The 18751-nt window shown below is 45.7% G+C and overlaps 1 protein-coding gene across 2 annotated transcripts in view; it reads left to right on the forward strand.

Annotated features, from left to right (window-relative positions):
• Caln1 (calneuron 1) overlaps positions 1-18751 on the forward strand; it is a 467294-nt gene that overhangs the window by 116497 nt on the left and 332046 nt on the right. For both annotated transcript variants that reach the window (XM_016002519.3, XM_006971342.4), the window contains one exon: positions 9243-9367. In XM_016002519.3, coding sequence (XP_015858005.1) covers positions 9243-9367 — 125 coding nt within the window. The remainder of the gene's footprint in view (positions 1-9242; positions 9368-18751) is intronic.

The following is an 18751-nucleotide window of genomic DNA, read 5'->3' on the forward strand; positions in this document are numbered from 1 at the left end:
ATGTAAAATAAAACAATAATATATTAATGTATTATACAATTTATATTATTAATCATTAAATATATCAATTAATTATTATTAAATATTATGATTAATGTATGTTACATATTTTTTCCATGGTTATCTGAGGTCTTCTGTACTTCTTTAATTGAAAGCCATACAGGAAAATAATTATGTAGCTCAATGGGTAACGTACTTGTCATGCAAGCTTGAGGACCCGAATTCGGATCCCCAGAACCCACGTAAAGCTGGCTCTTGTACATGTGCCATAATCCCAGCATTCCTTTAGAAAAATGGGAGGCAGAGACAGGAGTTTTCTCAGAAGTCATTGGCCAGCCAGCCTGGCATATGCAGTGATAACCAACAAGATACCCTGAGTCAACCAAAGTGGAAGGCACGGGACTGATACACAGGCTGCCCTCCGAATTCTGCTAGCACACGGGAGCAGGTATACACCCACATTCGTGCTCACAAATGTGGGTGTATACACATGGAGATTAATAGCTAACTCTCTGCAGTCATTCCTCCTGGGGCCCCCTCTTGCTAATGCTGGTGATGCCTGGAGCTAATTCCACAACCTCAGGTGCAGGAGCGATGCCCAGACCTTCATTCCTGGCCATCGCATGCACTGGGATTTACAATCTATGAGCAACTGTAGGGAGAAAGCCTCTGCTTGCAGCATTGGAAGGAGCTGGGGATTTGACCTTGTCTTTTTTTTTTTTTTTTAAAGCAGTCCTAACACAGTTAGGGATGATTGCTTGATGCTGTGCTTCATCATCCCAAGTGCCTGAAACTGAAGGGTAAAATCCAAACCTCTGGGACCACGGAGGGGGCTCAATGGTGAGAATGCTTATTGCTGAAATGTGAGGACTGGAGTCTGGATCTCGGATGTCAGGTGGGTGTGGTGGCCACCCCAGAGCAAGGTGGCTGGCAAGATTAGTTGAATTGACAAGCTCTGGGTTCCATTGAGAGACCCTGACTCCAAGAATAAGGTGGAAGAGCAATCAAGGAAGATTCCAGACATCAACCTTGGGCCTCTGTATGTGTGTGCACACAGGTACATGCACACACAATCACACACACACACACACACACACACACACACACACACACACACACACACACGAAAAGAAGAAAAAGACAAAACACAAAGATCTCCATGTGTCTATTTACTAATTGACTATTATTTTATCTCTGGCTTCGAGGTCGTACTATGATTTCTGACTTTAATCGTGACTGTGCCGATGTGGTGGAAGTGTCTTACATACCCTGGCTTGCTGCTATTTATTTTTATGTGCTTTTATGGATATTTCTAAGGAGTTTGGCAAAGGCCCCCGGTGGAGATGGGGGCAGTTGGTGCTGCTCTTTAACCTTTACAGGGCAAAGCTGACCTTGCCCCTTAGTATGCCTGCAAAGTCAAGGACAGGAATCGCACATCTGCACAGGCACCGCCCGCCTCCACTCAGGGAAGCTCTCCAGATTGAATGGAGGACTTTCAGCCACTTTCCAACGCTTGTCTAAGATGTCGAAAAAGCCTCAAAGTATTTGATAGACTTTGAAGGGTCAAGTTAACGAGTGTTGAGATGATTTTGCCGTCTCTCCCCTCCCCTCCCTTCTGTCCCTTTCTCTTTTCCTCCTCTTCTTCATCATCCTTGTCTGACCCTTCCTTCCTTCCTTCCTTCCTTCCTTCCTTCCTTCCTTCCTTCCTTCCTTCCTTCCTTCCTTCCTTCCTTCCTTCCTCCCTCCCTCCCTCCCTCCCTCCCTCCCTCCCTCCCTCCCTCCCTCCCTCCGTTCTCTCTTTCTCTCCCTCCCTCCTTCCTTCCCTCTCTTTCCTCTTCTCCTCCTCCTCTCCTCTTCCCCACTCCCACTATCAGAAATACGTTTAGCTTAAAGAGCAGCATTTTGAATGTGTTTGTGAAGGGATGAGTATTTTAAGGTTTCAGTTCTGGGAGACTGACATGTTTTGTAAAAAAAAACTATTATAAAAAATTTAAAAAGCAAAACAACAACTAAACATCCATCCCAACAGCCCCGTTGTCAATGACAATCCAGTGCTTGCCAACATGCCTCAGTTCTGGAAGCCTGGTGCTCACACCTGTCTCCTCAGCAGGGTAGCACACACACCCTCTTCTGGGGCCTGTTGAAATGCCTCTTTGTAACCCAGCGTGTGTCATCTTCAGCTCAACACATCCGTGGCTTCCTTTCATGCCATGTCTCGTGGAATCCTTAGCAAAAGTTTCCAGGCTTGGGGTTCAAGGGCAACCCTGAAACAGATTATCTTTAATAAGATATTATTAGAAGAGATTATAATGTCATAGACAGACAGCAGCTTAGTAGGGGCTCTGAGGGAGGGTCAGGACCACATAGCAGAATGAATGTCACTTATACAATTTAGAGCATTGGTTCTCAAGCCTCCTAACACTGCCACCCTTTAATATAGTTCCTCATGTTGAGGTGACCCTCAGTGATAGAATATTTTCGCTGCTACTTCATAACTGTAATTTTGCTACTGTTATGAATCATAATTAAATACCTTGTGTTTTCTGATGGTCTTAGGCAACCCCAATGAAAGGGTTGTTAGACCCCCCCCCAAAAAGGAGTCAAAACCTACAGTTTGAGACTCACTGCAGAAAGGGAGGTTTGATGTCACTTAATTGATGAGCAGTCCAAAGTTCATGCTTGCAGGGCAAGCCCTTTGTGAGTTAAACCGTCTCCCCAGCCCAAGACCTTCCCTCTTAGTACTACTGTGTTGGCTCTGAGGTTGAAGCCTGTGTGTAGGGAGGGGTCACATACATTCAAGGGATACATACATGAACATCCTGAGTTTTCACCGTTGTTCTCTATTTACGGGTCCAACTTTCAGCTTAGTTTTCAAGTCACGTCCGGCTTAGCTTATGGACTTTCATCTTTGTCTTCTTGGCCAAGGAGCATCCTAAAGCCTGAGTTTGCTCAGGCATCTTGGAGTGAAATTTAGTCCTTCATTGCAGCAACTGCCTTGAGATTCCTTGAGCCAATATTCTTCCTCTTCTTGAGCATAGTTTTGTTACCAGGGATGGTCCAAACATGAATATGGTTTTATTTATTACTCCGGATGGTCCAATCACGTCTAGTTTCTTTCCCACTAGACTTTGAATATTTTGGACCCAGAGATGAAGGGAGATGAAGGTGTACCTAATTAGTAAGCTGCTTTTTTTTTTTTTTTTTTTTTTTTTTTTATAAATCAGTGACAAACTTTATTGTCACAAGCCTGATTCCCCAGTGAGCGGTTTTGGCTGCAAAATACTTGCTGTGTGTTCTGGGGCTGAATTTGGGGGTGTAGATTCGATTCTGTATTAGTTACTTTTCTCTTTGCTTTGACAAAATACCTAACAAGAGCAACTCAAGGAAGGGAAAGGGGCCATTTTGGCTCACAGCTTTAGGGTGCAGGAGGCTTGGAGGCAGGAGTGTGAGGCGACAAGTCACATTTCACCCTCAGTCAGGAGGCAGAGGGACCCATAGTGCTCAGCTTACCTTTTCCTTTTCACTCAGTCCAGAACCACACCCTAGAGGATGGTGCTACCCACGTTCAGGGGGAGTCTTTCCATCTCAACTCAGCTGTGGCCGGAGGTTTGTGTCTGCGGCGATTCTAAATCCCACCAAGCTGACAACGGCGATGAAGAGTCAGAGATAAATTCACCCTAGTCTCTCTCTCTCTCTCCACCCCAGGAAAGTAATACAGTGTCTATTTCTTCAGCTATAAAAAGTTGTGTGGTGAATCTGAAGCTTTAAAGATCCAGGTAAAAGATGATAGCGGGCCATTTCCCAAATACAGAGAAACGCAAGCGATTCACGCTGCGGGGAAGGAATGCTTTTAACTCCCCTACATCCCTTAGTGAGTCTTGTCCCCATAAGGAAAATTCAATTAGAGGTGATCAGGCAAGATGTCTCCTCAGATCTACAAAGACATAAACATGGGCTAAAATAACAGGTATTTAAATGCTGGATTCAGTGTGGAGGGACACAGGACTGGGAGAAATAAGAGGATGTGGGAAGCGGGTAGAGGGGCCTCTTATTCCAAAGTCTGGTTGAAGTTTCTCACCGGCTGAGAATCAAGAATCCCAGCCCAGCGAGGAGTCAGTATTTTCTGTAAAGGTGCCCAGTCCAGAGGCAACGGTCCTTTTGCGGAGAGACTATTTTCAAATCACTGTTGAAATAGCAACTAACCGTGGTTAAGGCTTGACCACACAGGACCTTCAACTGCAGCCTGACTCCTTTCCCGGACGTAGACCTGAGATTGTTAAGAAATCTCACAGTCTAAGCAATCGTTATAGCAAGACACACGGCAACCCGCCCTGCAACCCTTAGGACCCTGAGATTTCCCTTAGTAGCTGTCTCCCCACCTGGTGGACACCAGAGACCATCCAATGATCGCATCTACCAAAAAAAAAGATTCCTTAGCAGCCCTTTGAGACGTCACTTCAGAAGCCACTGAAGTCATATGTGAAAGACACTCAACTGGGATTCTCTCTTGGGAAGCCCACACCCATGCTTGGTTGGGGGTGTGGACTCACCTTATCCTGTTCTGTTAATCCCCATGCTACATTAGACTTTCTTCACAGTAGTTCCCGCTGTACTTCATACTGGCTTGCCATGAAGTTAATTAATTAATTAATTCTTTCTTTTTTTGTGATGAAATTAAGAATCCCATCTCTCTGAAAGAGCTCCCTAAGCTGCTATGAGTGGCAGCCTAGAGCTATGTTATGGCTCCTGTCCTGCTGTTGTTGGTAGTGGTAAAGCAAAGATAATACCACTCAGAAATCACCAGCCAGAGTGCCAGTGTGGCTTTCTTTTTGCTTCAGATAATATCTATTGGTTGTGTATGTGGGTACATAGAGGCCACCACATGTGTGCCGAAATCAGAGGACAACTTGGGAGACCCGCTTCTCTCCTTCCACCGTGTGGGGAGCTGGGGATTGAACTCAGGCCATCAAGCTTGGTGGCAAACACCTTTAATTGCCAAACCATCTCATTAGTCTCACGGTGGACTTCTCTTCCCTTCACAAGTGTGTCTAGTGGGTGTGCAAACGAGGCATGGCTACGTGGCCATCTGCGAGGTCCACACTTGAGACCGTCACAATCAAGCTTTTAAAAAATGGTAACCACCCGCCACTTCATAATGTTTTGGGTCACTCTATAATTTTGTGATCGACTGTTATCCAGAACTACACACGGCCTGCAAAATGCAGGTTAGCCCATACTCCAGTGACTATGACACATGACTCCAAGAGTCAGATCTGGGCTTCATTTCTACACCATCCTAATTCCTACATCTGGTTCTTGATCGTTCTAAAAATTAACTTGGAGAACAGAAGTGAATGCAATGGCTGTTATTTTTCCAAGGAAAGGGTTCTTGTTTTCCTTTTATGCGTGCGGCATGACTTTTCCCAGGGAGAAATGGACAAACGTCCATTCACGCTAGGCACGGCATGGGGGACATACGAGACTAAGGATTGCAATGCAAGCCCAGCTTGTGAGCCAAAGAGTTTATTGGGGTCACTTACAGGAGCAAAGATGGGGATGGACTTCATAGGGGTGTGGGTGACTCAGAAATAGCTGCCTCACCTCAAGGTCCCGCCCACCCCGGGTGACAACTTCTTGGAGTGCCTCCACCAGTTAGCCTGAGATACCCCAGCATCTCCCAAGACCATGTGCAGCCAGGGTGCAGGAAGGAAAAATGGTAGGAACCCCAACTAAGGGTCCTGTGCCTTCCTCTCTTTACACTAGCCATCCCATTAACATTACCTTATCTACCCCTGTTTTAATGTGTTTATATAGTTACCATGACTATGGCCCAGCATCGTGTAGGTACCATGGCAACCCCTGCCCAGTGATGGCCAGTAGTCATGTCACACCTGAAGAAAACTGCTTTACATGATCAGTTGAAGATGTACCCCTGATAATCATCAAAAGCACACCTTCTTTGTATTAGGGTCCTGCCATTAATTTTTAAATGTAACTAATTAGGCCAGGTGGCGGCGGTGGCACACACCTTTAATCCCAGCACTCAGGAGGCAGAGGCAGGCAGATCTCTGTGAGTTCGAGGCCAGCCTGGTCTACAGAGCAAAATCCAGGACAGGCACCAAAACTACACGGAGAAATTCTGTCTTGAACGCCCCCCCACAAAAAAATTAACTAATTAATTCATTATGGGTGAACCTTTATATGCATGTGTCCCTGTGTCTGCAAATGTGTGGTGTGCCTGTCTGTTTGCAGGTACACATTTATGGGGTGCGCACACACATATACGTGTGCATGTGGAGGCTTGAAGTCAATCTCAGGGTTCCCTGGGACAGGGTCTCTCATTTGCTCTGGAGCCTACCAGTTCAGCCAGGCGGGCTTGGACAGCAAGCCTCAGGGATCCTCCTGGTTTCAGCTTCCCAGTCTGGGGGTTACAGGCACGTGCCATCCCGCCTGGCGTCTTCCTGTACACTCTGAGGGTCGACCTCAGATCTCCATCCTTGCCTGGCAGCAACTCTACCTACTTCTCCAGAGATCGCAACCAGTGACCTGCCATTTCCAGTCTTCCTACGGATATGCATTTTGTTAGTGACGTGCAGCGTGAAGGGAGACTGACAGCTGGCGCCTGCCTCAGCCATATGTCTGTTTTACTTTTCGGGGCCCAGAGCTTTGGTGAGGGCTGTCCCAGTTGCTGTGATGAGTGATCCTCCGATAGAAATAGAGAAGTCAGGAAACGCAACCTATTTTGTGGGAAGATGATTAATTCATTTTTAGACGTTTTTGAATTTGAAAGGAGGGTTTGACATCCGGATGGAAGTGGCTGGTGCTTAGCTGGGCGCTGCGGAGTCTAAATAACTCCTGGGTGCCTGCGCTGCAGAAGAACTGTTTTATTTTTTGCCTCTAAGTGGCTTTGTGCTCTGGTCAAGTCTTCCTCTTAGGGATTTCATTGTTTGACTCTACAGCAGATCCAAGGCTAAGCAGCCACCTCGCTGGCGTGTCTTAGACTTGAAGGGGTTGAGGGGAGGCTGTCTGGCTGGGTCTGTCACTTTAGCGGTGTTAGAGGGAAAAGATGTCAGGAGAGTGGTCCCTGGTGCTGGACAGTGAGTGGCAGGGATTAACATGGAGTTGTCTGTTTTTTTTTTTCTTTTATGTGCACTTCAGAGAGGACCCAGAGGTTAACTGTGCAGATGCAAGCTTTAGTGCTGCAAAGGATTCTGCAGGTTCCTTATCCAGAGAGTAGCAGATGTGTGGGGACGCATTCCTCTCCTGTGGGACCAAGGCCTTCAGCTTGTGCTGGGAGGAGAGGACCCCTTAAATCTATTAGTCTAAATAAACACCTTGCAGTAGCCTGCATATGTTGGAGGGAGAATGCCGTGTGTGTGTGTGTGTGTGTGTGTGTGTGTGTGTGTGTGTGTGTGTGTGTGTGTGTGTGTTCTAGAGATAACCTGAAACCCTCGTGTTGGCAAGGCAAACACGTTACCCACTGAACTATCTGCCCTGTGCTGGGAGACCTGCTCTGCCCCAGTAATGGCAGGGGCTTGGGCTGGGTGGCTTGTGAATCTGGCCACGAGGAGTCTTTAATTTCTTTGAGAGTGCCCCAAATCTCTTCATTCTTAAACACCTTGAGGTGTCACTTCCCTTCACGGGAAGCCATTTCTGAAAGTATCCTTTTTACCCCAATCAGACTTGGGGGCCTACATCTCAGACTTGCACACCCCTGCATACGTGGAGTTGTAAAAACTTGGAGCTGAGTATGGTAGTGACTCCCTGGAACCCCAGCACTCAGGAGGCTGAGCCAGGGACTACTTCAAGTTCAAGACTAGCCTGAGCTATGTAGTGAGTTTGGAGGTCAGCTTTGAAGCTCATTTTTTTTCTTAGTTTGTATGTGTGTGGTGTATATACATGTGTGTGTGTGTGTGTGTGTGTGTGTGTGTGTGTGTGTGAAGGTTCAAGTGCTTCTGTGTGGACATGTCCATGAGGAGGCCAGAGGAGGCCATCAAGCATCCTTCTCTCTCATTTATTACTTTATTCCTTTGAGACAGGGTCTCTTACTGAACCTGGGAAGGGTAACAGCCAGCAAGCTTCTGCTCTCCTGAATCCCCACAGCACTGGGGTTATAGGCACACACATACACGGATATGCCCAGCTTTTCACATGGATGCTGGGGATTTGAACTCAGGTCCTCACACTTAGGACCTGACAAGTCCTTTTAGAAGTTACCTTTTCCATTGAGCCATCTACCCAGCCCCCCTAAACTCTCAATTTAAAAAAACCAAAAACGAAAGATTTTGTACATTTCTTCCCTTCCTCGAGTGTTGTATGGCGGGAACACCCACTTTCCCTGAGGAATGTGACCTACTTACAGTTTCGCATGAATGTAGCCAAGATGTCCTGTTGCCGGATAGGACAGGATTTCTGGGATGCTCGGGTTTTTCCAACTTGGAGTGATAATGTGTGAGGCCCACGAAAAGAGTGAAGGGTGGTGGTGTTTATATGATGCAGCAGTGATTCTGGGTTTGGTGGTGTGGGTCTGTAATCCCAGCTATCCAGAAGGTCAGCCCAAGCTGTAGAGTGAGCCCAAGTGCAGCCCAGGCTAGGGAGTGAGATTTAGGCCAGCCTGGGCAAATTAGCAGGGCTCTGTCTCCTGAGAAGAAGGGCTGGTGGACCAGAGATGGGGCTCAACCGTAGAATGCAAGCCTAGGTATTTCTGCTGTACTGCAAAAACAAAAAAGTGAAATAAACAGACAAAAACAGGATCAAAACAGAAATAAAAAGAATTGGTTTGATATCTATCGTGTTTTTCCACGGTTTTCAAGGGCATTGCTGTTTAAATTCCTATGAAATGAGAGAAATGAAGAAGCTAAAATTGAGGTGAGGGAGAACCCAAGATCCTTTGGGAGTTGTTCAGGCTGTGAGGACCCTGTAAATATTCTAAATTCCGTCTTTTAGTGTGTGTGTGTGTGTGTGTGTGTGTGTGTGTGTATGGTGTGGATGTGCACATGTGTGTGGCGGTCGGAGGGAACTTGCGGGATTCAGTTCTCTCCTTCCATCATGGGAATTCCAGGGATCACACTCGGGGGGTCAGGCTTGGAAGCAAGTGCCTTTACCCACTGAGCCACCACCCCTGCCCCGGGGATGTAAATTTGCCATCTGACAAACCAGAGCCAACCCCCTACGGGAATGGTGGGGGGAACAAACGGATGGTGATGACTTTCTCTCCTTCTCTCCTCTTCTCTCCGGAACAGGGAAAAGATGCCTTTCCACCATGTAACCGCTGGCTTGTTGTACAAGGGGAATTACCTCAACCGATCTCTGTCTGCTGGCAGTGACAGTGAACAGTTGGCTAATATCTCTGTGGAAGAACTGGATGGTAAGGAGCTGCCTACGGGGAGCTTATCCCCACTCCCCGAAGCCATTGTGGACAATGGGGAAGCTGTATGGGGATGTTGGGGAAGTCCTCGGACTGTTGGGAAGCCATTTTGCACACTGGCAAGCCAAGAGTGTTTGGCATTGGCAGTTGGGGCTAAGTGTGGAGAGATGGGAAAGAGTTCAGAGACAAACTTTTGTCTAAATGACTTCTTTGTGTGGGATGGACCTTGTGGCCTGAAAAGTCTATGATGAATGTGGTTACCTTGGATACTGATTGGGGGATAGATTTATTTATTTATTTATTTATTTATTTATTTATTTATTTATTTATTTATTTATTTATTTATTTTCTTAAAATCTATTGGAATCTTCTTGTGATGGCATATGCCTGTCAGCATTCAACTGAGGCAGGGGGATGGAGAATTGATTAGCCAGGCCTACATAGTGGAGGTCAAGGCCAGTGTAGCCTATATGATGAGGTACTATCTCAAAGCAACAAAACAAAAGACATATTATGTATATAGTTGGCAGGGTCTTTAGAACCAGAATTACTTTGTTGTCTTTATTGCCATTTATAGTGGAGTCCATCTGTGGGGGAGGCTTAAGCCCTGGTTATTGCCGTCTCTTGACTTGGGGCCATGGTACTTTGAACAGCGCCCAAATAAGAATCATCTGGAAGCTTCGGCTAGGTGGGAACCGACAGCAATTATCTTAATTGCCTCTGTTCTTGTATAACACAGCACATCCCTGAGTGCCCAGGACAAGGGTTTAAGAATGGAAATTAACCCCGGGAATACAGTGCCCAAATTCATCTTAGGATGGTGTCCTGTTATATTTTGGATAAACCCACGTTCTTATTTAAAACAACACCACCAGCAAAACTAAAAATGGGAGTAAGGACTTTGTTCTAAACTAGAGAGTGAGGTTGATTCATTTGATGACGTCTGCTGAGATCAAACCGGAATCAGTTTCCCCGTGGCTTCTTTGTGCTGTGTTCTGGCAATGCCATCTTACTAAATAAACTTGAGTCTTGCTTTGCCTGTAGAGAAGTTGCAACTACTCCGGATGGACCACGTCTTTGCTTCCAAGTGTCAGGTGCAGACCCGTGGCATTTTCTATGTGTTGCTTAGTGAGCTGATTTCTCAGCAGCACTTTCTTGGGCCAGCACAGGCACAGTTGCTTGAGTATCGGCAGGAGACGAGGGATGGAAAGATGACAGGCCATCGGTAGGTTTTCCTTCTATTACACATCTTGTTTGCATGCTTATTGCGCTGCTTGGTTTTCACACAGATGACCAGTGGAGTCGCAGGGACTCGTGGGCGGCATCCATGGTGATACTACAAAAGGTTGTGGAAGGTGGGTGTTGTTGGGATGTAGTTCAGTGGTAGAGCAGTTGTGTACTGTGTAGAAGGTTCTGGATTTGAGTCTTAACATTGCAGAGAGAAATAGACAGAGGAGAGGGGACAGGGAAGGAGAAGAAACACATGCATACTCACCGACACCATCACACTCACACCACCCACCTACACTCACCCCTGAACAGCGTCTGTGTTCCATATGCTCTCTGAACAGAGCCTGTTGGCCTAAGAGGTGAGTTATACCCTGGGACCTTTTCACCTTCTGTTGGTGCAAGGATGTACAGAGATGTGCTACACAGAGCAGGAGGAGAGCCCTGCCATCTCCAGAGCAATCCCAGGTTTGTAACCACAACAGGATGACTCCATGCTTGGGGTGATGTCTTTGTCCATTTGGAAGTGCTATAACAAAATGCCACAGTCAGGCTGACCTGTAAATGACAGGACGTTATTTCCCATAGCTTAGGAAACTGGGAATATAATAATATTACTGTGATACCCTTGTGTCCTCAGTGGTCAAAAGGATGAATTAATGAAACATCGATAACATTCATGAGGGTTTTATTCTTTTGATAACTTAACCCAAATACCCTACCTCATTATGTAAGTAATTTGGTTTCCTTGTAGGAATTATGGGGAAACACAACATTAAGAACGTAAGAGGTAGGCCGGGTGGTGGTGGTGCACGCCTTTAATCCCAGCACTTGGGAGGCAGAGCCAGGCGGATCTCTGTGAGTTCGAGGCCAGCCTGGTCTACAGAGCGAGTTCCAGGAAAGGCGCAAAGCTACATAGAGAAACCCTGTCTCGAAAAACCAAAAAAAAAAAAAAAAAAAAATAAATAAATAAATAAAAATAAAAATAAAAGAATGTAAGAGGGATATTTGAAGGTAAAGAGAAGCCCAAGCTTTGCCCTGTTCTTGGAAATTTATATGGCAGAGATTTCTACTTTTATTTTTGTAGGATCCTGTGGCAATTTGATTCTAAAAATGTTCCCCAGTAGCTCATTCTTTTAATTTTTTCTCCCCTCTCTTTCATTACATTATTTTATTTTGCTTTATAAAATAAAAATAATTGTAAAGGCACCTGAGTGTATGACTCACTAGAGTTGTATTATTCCACCACCCTGCCGCACCTGTTACAGTTCATTCATCTATACTTAAGCTTTCATTTTGTAACTTGCTTTTGGTTCTAATTATTTGACCAGATTTTTATAGACCCAACTTTCTGTTCATGTTTACCATCTCATTGGCTTATGTAGTATTTAACTAACTGTAATTATTGCAAGTATATCACAACTAACTCTTGGTAAATTGATGGGAGCAGAGGCAGATATAGTGGTTTGATAAAAAAGCCACTTAACTAGAGGTGCATGTTCAGCAATTTATCAGAAGGCTTTACAGAGGGAATGGAGAGCATTGATAATTCTACCACATTTGGTCAAGAAAGTTCATAGGAGAAGTTGCTGTCGCCTGGCTGTGTGGTACCTGTGGGTATATACATGTGTCAGTGTATTTCATCTACTACAATTATTCTCTCCTCTCCTCCCCCATGTGTGTGTGTCTGCGCCTGTGTATATATGCATGTGTGTGTGCAGGTACCTGTGGAGGCCAGAAGAGGGCACCAGATCCCTAGAGCTGGAGGTACAGGTTGTGTGCTACCCAGGTTTTTGTGCTGAGAACTAAACTTGGGTCCTCTGCAAGATCAGAAACTACTCTTCAGCTTCAGATATTTTGTTATATAGCTATTTAAACAAAGGATTCAAGTCCATATAATTCTTTCTTTCTTCCTTCCTTCCTTCCTCCCTCCCTCTCTCCCTCTCTCCCTCCCTCCCTATCTATCTATCTATCTATCTATCTATCTACCTACCTACGTACCTACCTACAAACCTACGAACCTACATACCTGTCTGTCTGTCTGTCTGCCTGTCTGTCTGTCTATCTGTCTGTCCATCTGTTTATCTATCTATCTATCTATCTATCTATCTATCTATCTATCTATCTATCTATCTATCTATCTATCTGTGCTGGTGCTTGGGTGGTTCAAACCCAGGGCCCTGTGGATGCTAGGCACTGTTGTACCTTTGCAGGCACATGCTTTGAGTTTGTGTTCTCCACCTGTGGTACTGTTTTGGGAGATGTGGGACCGTTGGTGGGTGGAACCTGGTTGGTCGAAGTATGTCACTAGGAGTAGGCCATTAGAGGTTATTCACCTGCTGGTTCCTATTGTTCCATCTGCTTCATCCACCATGATGTGAACTCCCTCACTGACTCGCTCCCACTGCCATGAGCTGATCTGCTTCATCAAGCTTTCATTGCCCTGTGGACTGAAACCCGGCTGTTGGGACATGAGGGCTCAGTCCCCTAGGCTTAGCTGCATTAGGAACTTGGAGCATCCCACGATGAGCAACCTGGCCACGGGAACTGGACAATGCCACCTGTACATTTTGGGTCATTCCTTTGTATGTGTGTGTGTGTGTGTGTGTGTGTGTGTGTGTGTGTGTACATGTGCTTTTTGGGGGGTATTTGTGCATGCGTGTACATGTGTACATAGAAGCCAGAAGACAATCTCAAGTGATACTCCTCAGGAAATAGCCACTTTGTTTTCTCGAGACAGGGTCTCTCATTGGCCAAAACTCATCAAGTAGGCTGGCTGGGTGCCAGGGGTCCTCCCATCTCTGCCTCCCCACTACATGCCACCATGTCCTATTTATTTCTTCTTTCTTTTTTTTCTTTATTTTCTAAATTGATTCTGAGGATCAAAATCAGATTGTCATGCTTCTAAGACCAGCACATCAATGACTGAGCTATGTCCCTAGCTCCATTTTGGGTGACCTTTGAAGAGTTTGAGATTACAAATCTGGTGAACTTTGGAAGCTTTAACTTTGTAAGCACCAACAATGGGCAGCTCACAACCTATACTCTCAGCTCGAGGGATCTGGTTCCCTTTCCTCCCTCATAACTGTTCCCTTAATAATTAGGAGACTATTTCTAGGGGATTTAAAGCAAGCAGAAGCTTTCTTGCAGCCAATCTGGGCTCTGCTATACCAACTCTTTATGGCTGTAAAGGCTGCTAGCTGGATTCGGGCCCTTTTTTCCCTGCTGTCTCCTATATAGGCTCCTTGCTGAGCTGCCCTCCCCGTTCTTGGGCAGGCTATAAAACAAACAAGTGTACTGCTGCTTAAACCAGGGCTGGGCATCCCGAACCGGACCCGAGTGTACCTTTTTAGTAGATACAGGAACTGGCAGGAATTGTAACTACCCTCCAAGCGCAGGTGGGGGGTCCCTGGTTGGGAGAAACCTGCACTTTATGACCCGACGCTGACTGGTGAAGATGATGTGTTTGTCCTTCAGGATGGTAATCCAGACTCTCTGCCTGCAGAAGGGCCATTTATTTTTCTGATGGAAGATTCACTCTTATTTATTTATTTATTTATTTTGCCAAGGTGAACACTGAGCTATGACTCTTCCTGCTTTATTGCAAGCATCCCGGGGCTCTGGGCACGACAGTGAAGATGTGCTCTGGGTTTAGAGCAGACAGGCAGGGTCTGAACACCAGCTGGCAAGAGCTAGTTTACCAGGCTGCAGATTGGATCTTGGGGAAGACAAATTTCAGAGGCATTGTGTAATTACTCTTTTCAGGGCTGCCTGATGTGAAAGTTCTCCTGCTTAGGACCAGTCATGTATCCCTAGGAGATAAACGGTATGGCACATGGACTTAATTGGTACCCTGGACACTGATAGTCAAAGCAGCATCCTCTGTGATCTGGCTGGGTTGGTATATTACTTCTTTTGTTTCTCTGAGTACAATACATTTAGAGACCAACTTGAAAGAGGAAAGAGTCATTTGGGCTCATGGTTTCAAATGAAAGACTATCATGTCAGGGTGGTCACCTCAGAGGAGAGCCATTAACATCAGCATTCAGGAAGCATAGAGAGTGTAATAAAAAAGAACTAGGGATGCTTAGGACCTGCCTCCAGTGACCTGCTTCTGTTAGCCAGGTCCTACCTCCTGAAGTTTATAGAGCCTCCCTGTAATGGTTAGTTTTAATTGTCAGCTCCACACAACCTAAAATCACCTAGGACGATTGTCTTCATTGAGTTGACCTGTGTCTGTGTCTGTAGGGATTGTCTTAATAAGGTAATTGATGTAGGAAGACCCAGCCCGCTGTAGATGGTACCATTTCATAGGCAGGGGATCTTCGGAGAAATGAAGCTGAGCATTGTGGTGTTGTATTATGTACCCTAATAAACTTTGGCTGAAGATTAGAGAACAAAACAAGCCACTAGATTAAACATAGAGGCCAGATGGTGGTGGCACACACCTTTAATCCTAGCACTTGGGAGGCAGAGACCAGTCTGGATCTTTGTGAGTTCAAAGCCACCCTGGACTACATGAGATTGACTTAGTCTAGGAGAGAAAACAGAGCCAGGCAGTGGTGGCACACACCTTTAATCCCAGTATTGGGAACACACACACCTTTAATCCCACGAAGTGATGCTGGGCGGAGAAAGGTATATAAGGCGTGAGGAGACAGGAACTAAAGCCTTTTCGGCAGAAGCGTCCCTTTCAGTTAGAGGCTCTTTCAGGCTGAGGAGTTGATGAGGTAAGAGGTAGTGGCTGTGGCTTGCTCTGTTTCTCTGATCTTTCAGCTATTACCCCAATATCTGCTCCGGGTTTTTTTTTTATTATTATAAGATCATTTAGCAATTCGTGTTACAGAGCATAAAGAGGCAAGTGAGCATGTGAGTATTTATTTCTCTCTGCTCTTAACTGTGGATGTAATGTGAGGAGCTACCTGGAGCTCCTGCTTTAACCCACAGTGATACACTGTAACTCAGACTTCTCAGGTGAAATAAATTCCTTTCTCCTCTAAGCTTTATTTATTTATTTGGTCAGTGTATTTTTTCTTTTCTTTTCTTTTCTCTTCTTCTTCTTCTTCTTCTTCTTCTTCTTCTTCTTCTTCTTCTTCTTCTTCTTCTTCTTCTTCTTCTTCGTTTTTTTCAGAGCTGAGGACCGAACCCAGGGCCTTGCGCTTGCTAGGCAAGCGCTCTACCACTGAACTAAATCCCCAACCCCTCAATGTATTTTTTCACAGCAACAGAAATGAAGCAGAAGTTGGTACCACGAGTGGGGTCACTGCCGTGATAGACTTTACTGCGTGGATATGCCGCCAGCTGAGGACCACACATTGAATACATCAAGCTTTCTTGGTTACATTGCATATTCAAAGCCATAGCAGTTGAGGACCATTCCTTGCTCTCCACCTCCTCACACCACCCCAGCTGCAGCCACCTAGTTGAAGATTGTCAACTTCAGTGACAGACTGCCTTTCCATGTTCTAGCCAAAGGTGTCCTCTCTATGGGTAGAATGCAGGGATAAAAAGAACCACAGACTGCACAGGTCACCTCAAGCTACAGTTCCTTCATGGGAAGTTTCTCTTTCTTCTCTTTAGAACGAGTTTGGGAGAGAATAATGCATCAAGTTGACCAAACTGGAGTTGGAAGTGATTCAGCAAACTGGAAGCATGGCTGAGTGGGGACACTTGTTCACTCCCTTGGTCCCTCCTAGCCACTCACTGTGCTTTAGATGATTCTATTGTCGGGTGCTCTAACAGAGTTCCTGGAGTTTGTTTTCCTTCAAGTCTGGAGTTTTCAAGGAGACAGCCCCAGCCTTGGTTTGGTTCTGGTAAGGGTCCCATGGTTCATGGCAGCCGAGGAGCAGAAGCATGTGTGACAGGGAAGGCTCATGTAGGAAAGCAGGAAACCAGAGAAAGACTTCCTTCTTAAATGCATGTTACATACATAACTCATGACAAAGGAGACGTTCATGAATTAGGTACTAATTGTCCTTAGTAATCATGGATGTCATCTCTTTCTAGAAGGTGCTCATGTCTGTTGGGTGGGGCTGGGGTCCCCATAGCCCCTCCCTACAAGGTTGTCTACCTGCTTTCTTCTTCCCGTCTGCCCTTCTGTCTCCAATGGCTGTCTGCTATTCACTCAGCACAGGAACAACCTAGTTTCCATTTATCGTCTCAGCACCATATAGAACACAGCCACCTCTGGCGGCAGTTAATCCCAGACTTCTGCCGACGTGGGGTGGGAAGCTGGTGGCTCCCGAAGGCAGCTGCTGCCAGCCAGACCGTGGCTGCTTGATTAGCTGAGCTCCACTTCCTGACGGGGCAAACAATGATGGCGAGCCAGAGTCTTTCTTCTCTGTGAACCATGGTAGTTCCAGCAGTGGGTGGAAATTTTCTGGCATCTTTGGTATTACAATTAGAAAACAATCTTTTCTGACCCTCCCATGTGTGTTTATGTCTCAAAATGGCACTTTTGTTATTTCCTTTAAAGATCAATGTAAATTAATTGTACAAATTAATGGGTTTCAACATAATGTTTTCATGCATGTGTATTATAATTTTGATCATATTTGGGCATCTCATCCAAAATGACTGTTTCTTTGAGTGTGTGCCATTGTGCATGCATGTGTGCTTGTGTGGGTGCGTAGGGGCATGTGGAGTCCAGAGATCAGCCTTGAATATCACTCCTCAAGCTCTGTCTTCCTTGATTTTTGAGATGGGGTCTTTTACCAGCTCGAATTCACTAAAAGGCTAGGGTGGTATCATAGTTAGTTTTTGATAACTTGACACAAATCTAGACATACCTGAGAAGAGGGAACCTCAACTGAGGAACTGCCTCCATTATATTGGTCTATGGGTCCACTGTGGGTGGAGCCATCCCCAGGCAGGTGGGTCTGGGGTGTAGCTGAGCAAGCAAGCCTCAGGGAGCAAACCAGTAAGCAGTGTTCCTCCATGGACTCTGCTTCAGTTTCTCCCTCCAGGTTTCTGCCTTGAGTTCCTGCCCTGACTTCTCTTGATGATGGACTGTATAAGCTAAATAAACCATTTCCTCTCCAAATGGCTTTTGGTTAGAGTGGTTTATTATAGCAAGAGAAAGAAAACTAGAATATTTGGTTTATTGTAGCAAGAGAAAGAAAACTAGAATAGTATGCCCCAGGGATCCTCCTGCCTCTACCTCCCTGAGTGCTGGGGTTTTAAGCACATGCCTCCACATGTAGCTTTTTGACCTGAGTTCTGGGAATCAAACCCAGATCCTCATGCTTGCAAGGTAAGCCCTTTACTGCCTAAGCATTCTTCCCAACCCCTCTTCTTTTCATATACATAAATATCTACATAAAAATTTAGTGTCTGCATTTTCAATTTTACAGGGCTTAAAAAATACAGTGAAAATATTATGAGTCAGTATGTGTCTTTCACTTGCTTTTTAAAGATGTATTTTCAATTGTGTGTGTGTGTGTGTGTGTGTGTGTGTGTGTGTGTGTGTGTGTGTTGATGTCTCTGTGTGGGTATATACACATGAGTGCAGGTGCTCATGGAGTCCAGAAGAGGGCGTCAGATCTCCTGTAGCTGGAATTACAGGTGGTTGTGAGCTGTCTGATGTGAATACTGGGAACCAAATTTGGGTCCTCTGCAAGAGCAACAAGTGCTCTTAACCACTGAGCTAGCTCTCTAGCTCCTTTCTTCTAATTTTTAAGGTTCTGAAGCATTTGTTTTCTCTTACACACACACACACACACACACACACACACACACACACACACACACACACACTGAATGTGGAATGTGGATGCAGTGGCACATGCCTGCCATCCCAGCCATCAGGAGATTTGAGGTAGGCAGTTTTCCTGGGCTCCAAGACCAGCCTGGGCAACTCACTGAGACATTGTCTCAAACTAAACAAGAAAAAGCAGCTCAGGGATTGCTCAGCAGTAGAGCACTTGTCTAGCATATTCCAAACCTTTGGTGCCACCCCCCAGGACCACAAAGCACTCTGTAGGCATGAACTCATCATACTCCTTCTTATTGGGTTCTCTGTGTGTATGGCGGGGGGGGGGGGGGGGGGGGGGCGTGCCAAGGCTCAAGTGTGGAGGTCAGAGAAGAACCTGTGGGGGTGGATTCCCCCTTTCTACTGTATGGATCCGTGGGATCCACCTCAGATTGTGAGGCTAGGTA

This window comes from Peromyscus maniculatus, chromosome 23 (genome assembly GCF_049852395.1).
Source record: "Peromyscus maniculatus bairdii isolate BWxNUB_F1_BW_parent chromosome 23, HU_Pman_BW_mat_3.1, whole genome shotgun sequence".
Lineage (NCBI taxonomy): Eukaryota > Metazoa > Chordata > Mammalia > Rodentia > Cricetidae > Peromyscus > Peromyscus maniculatus.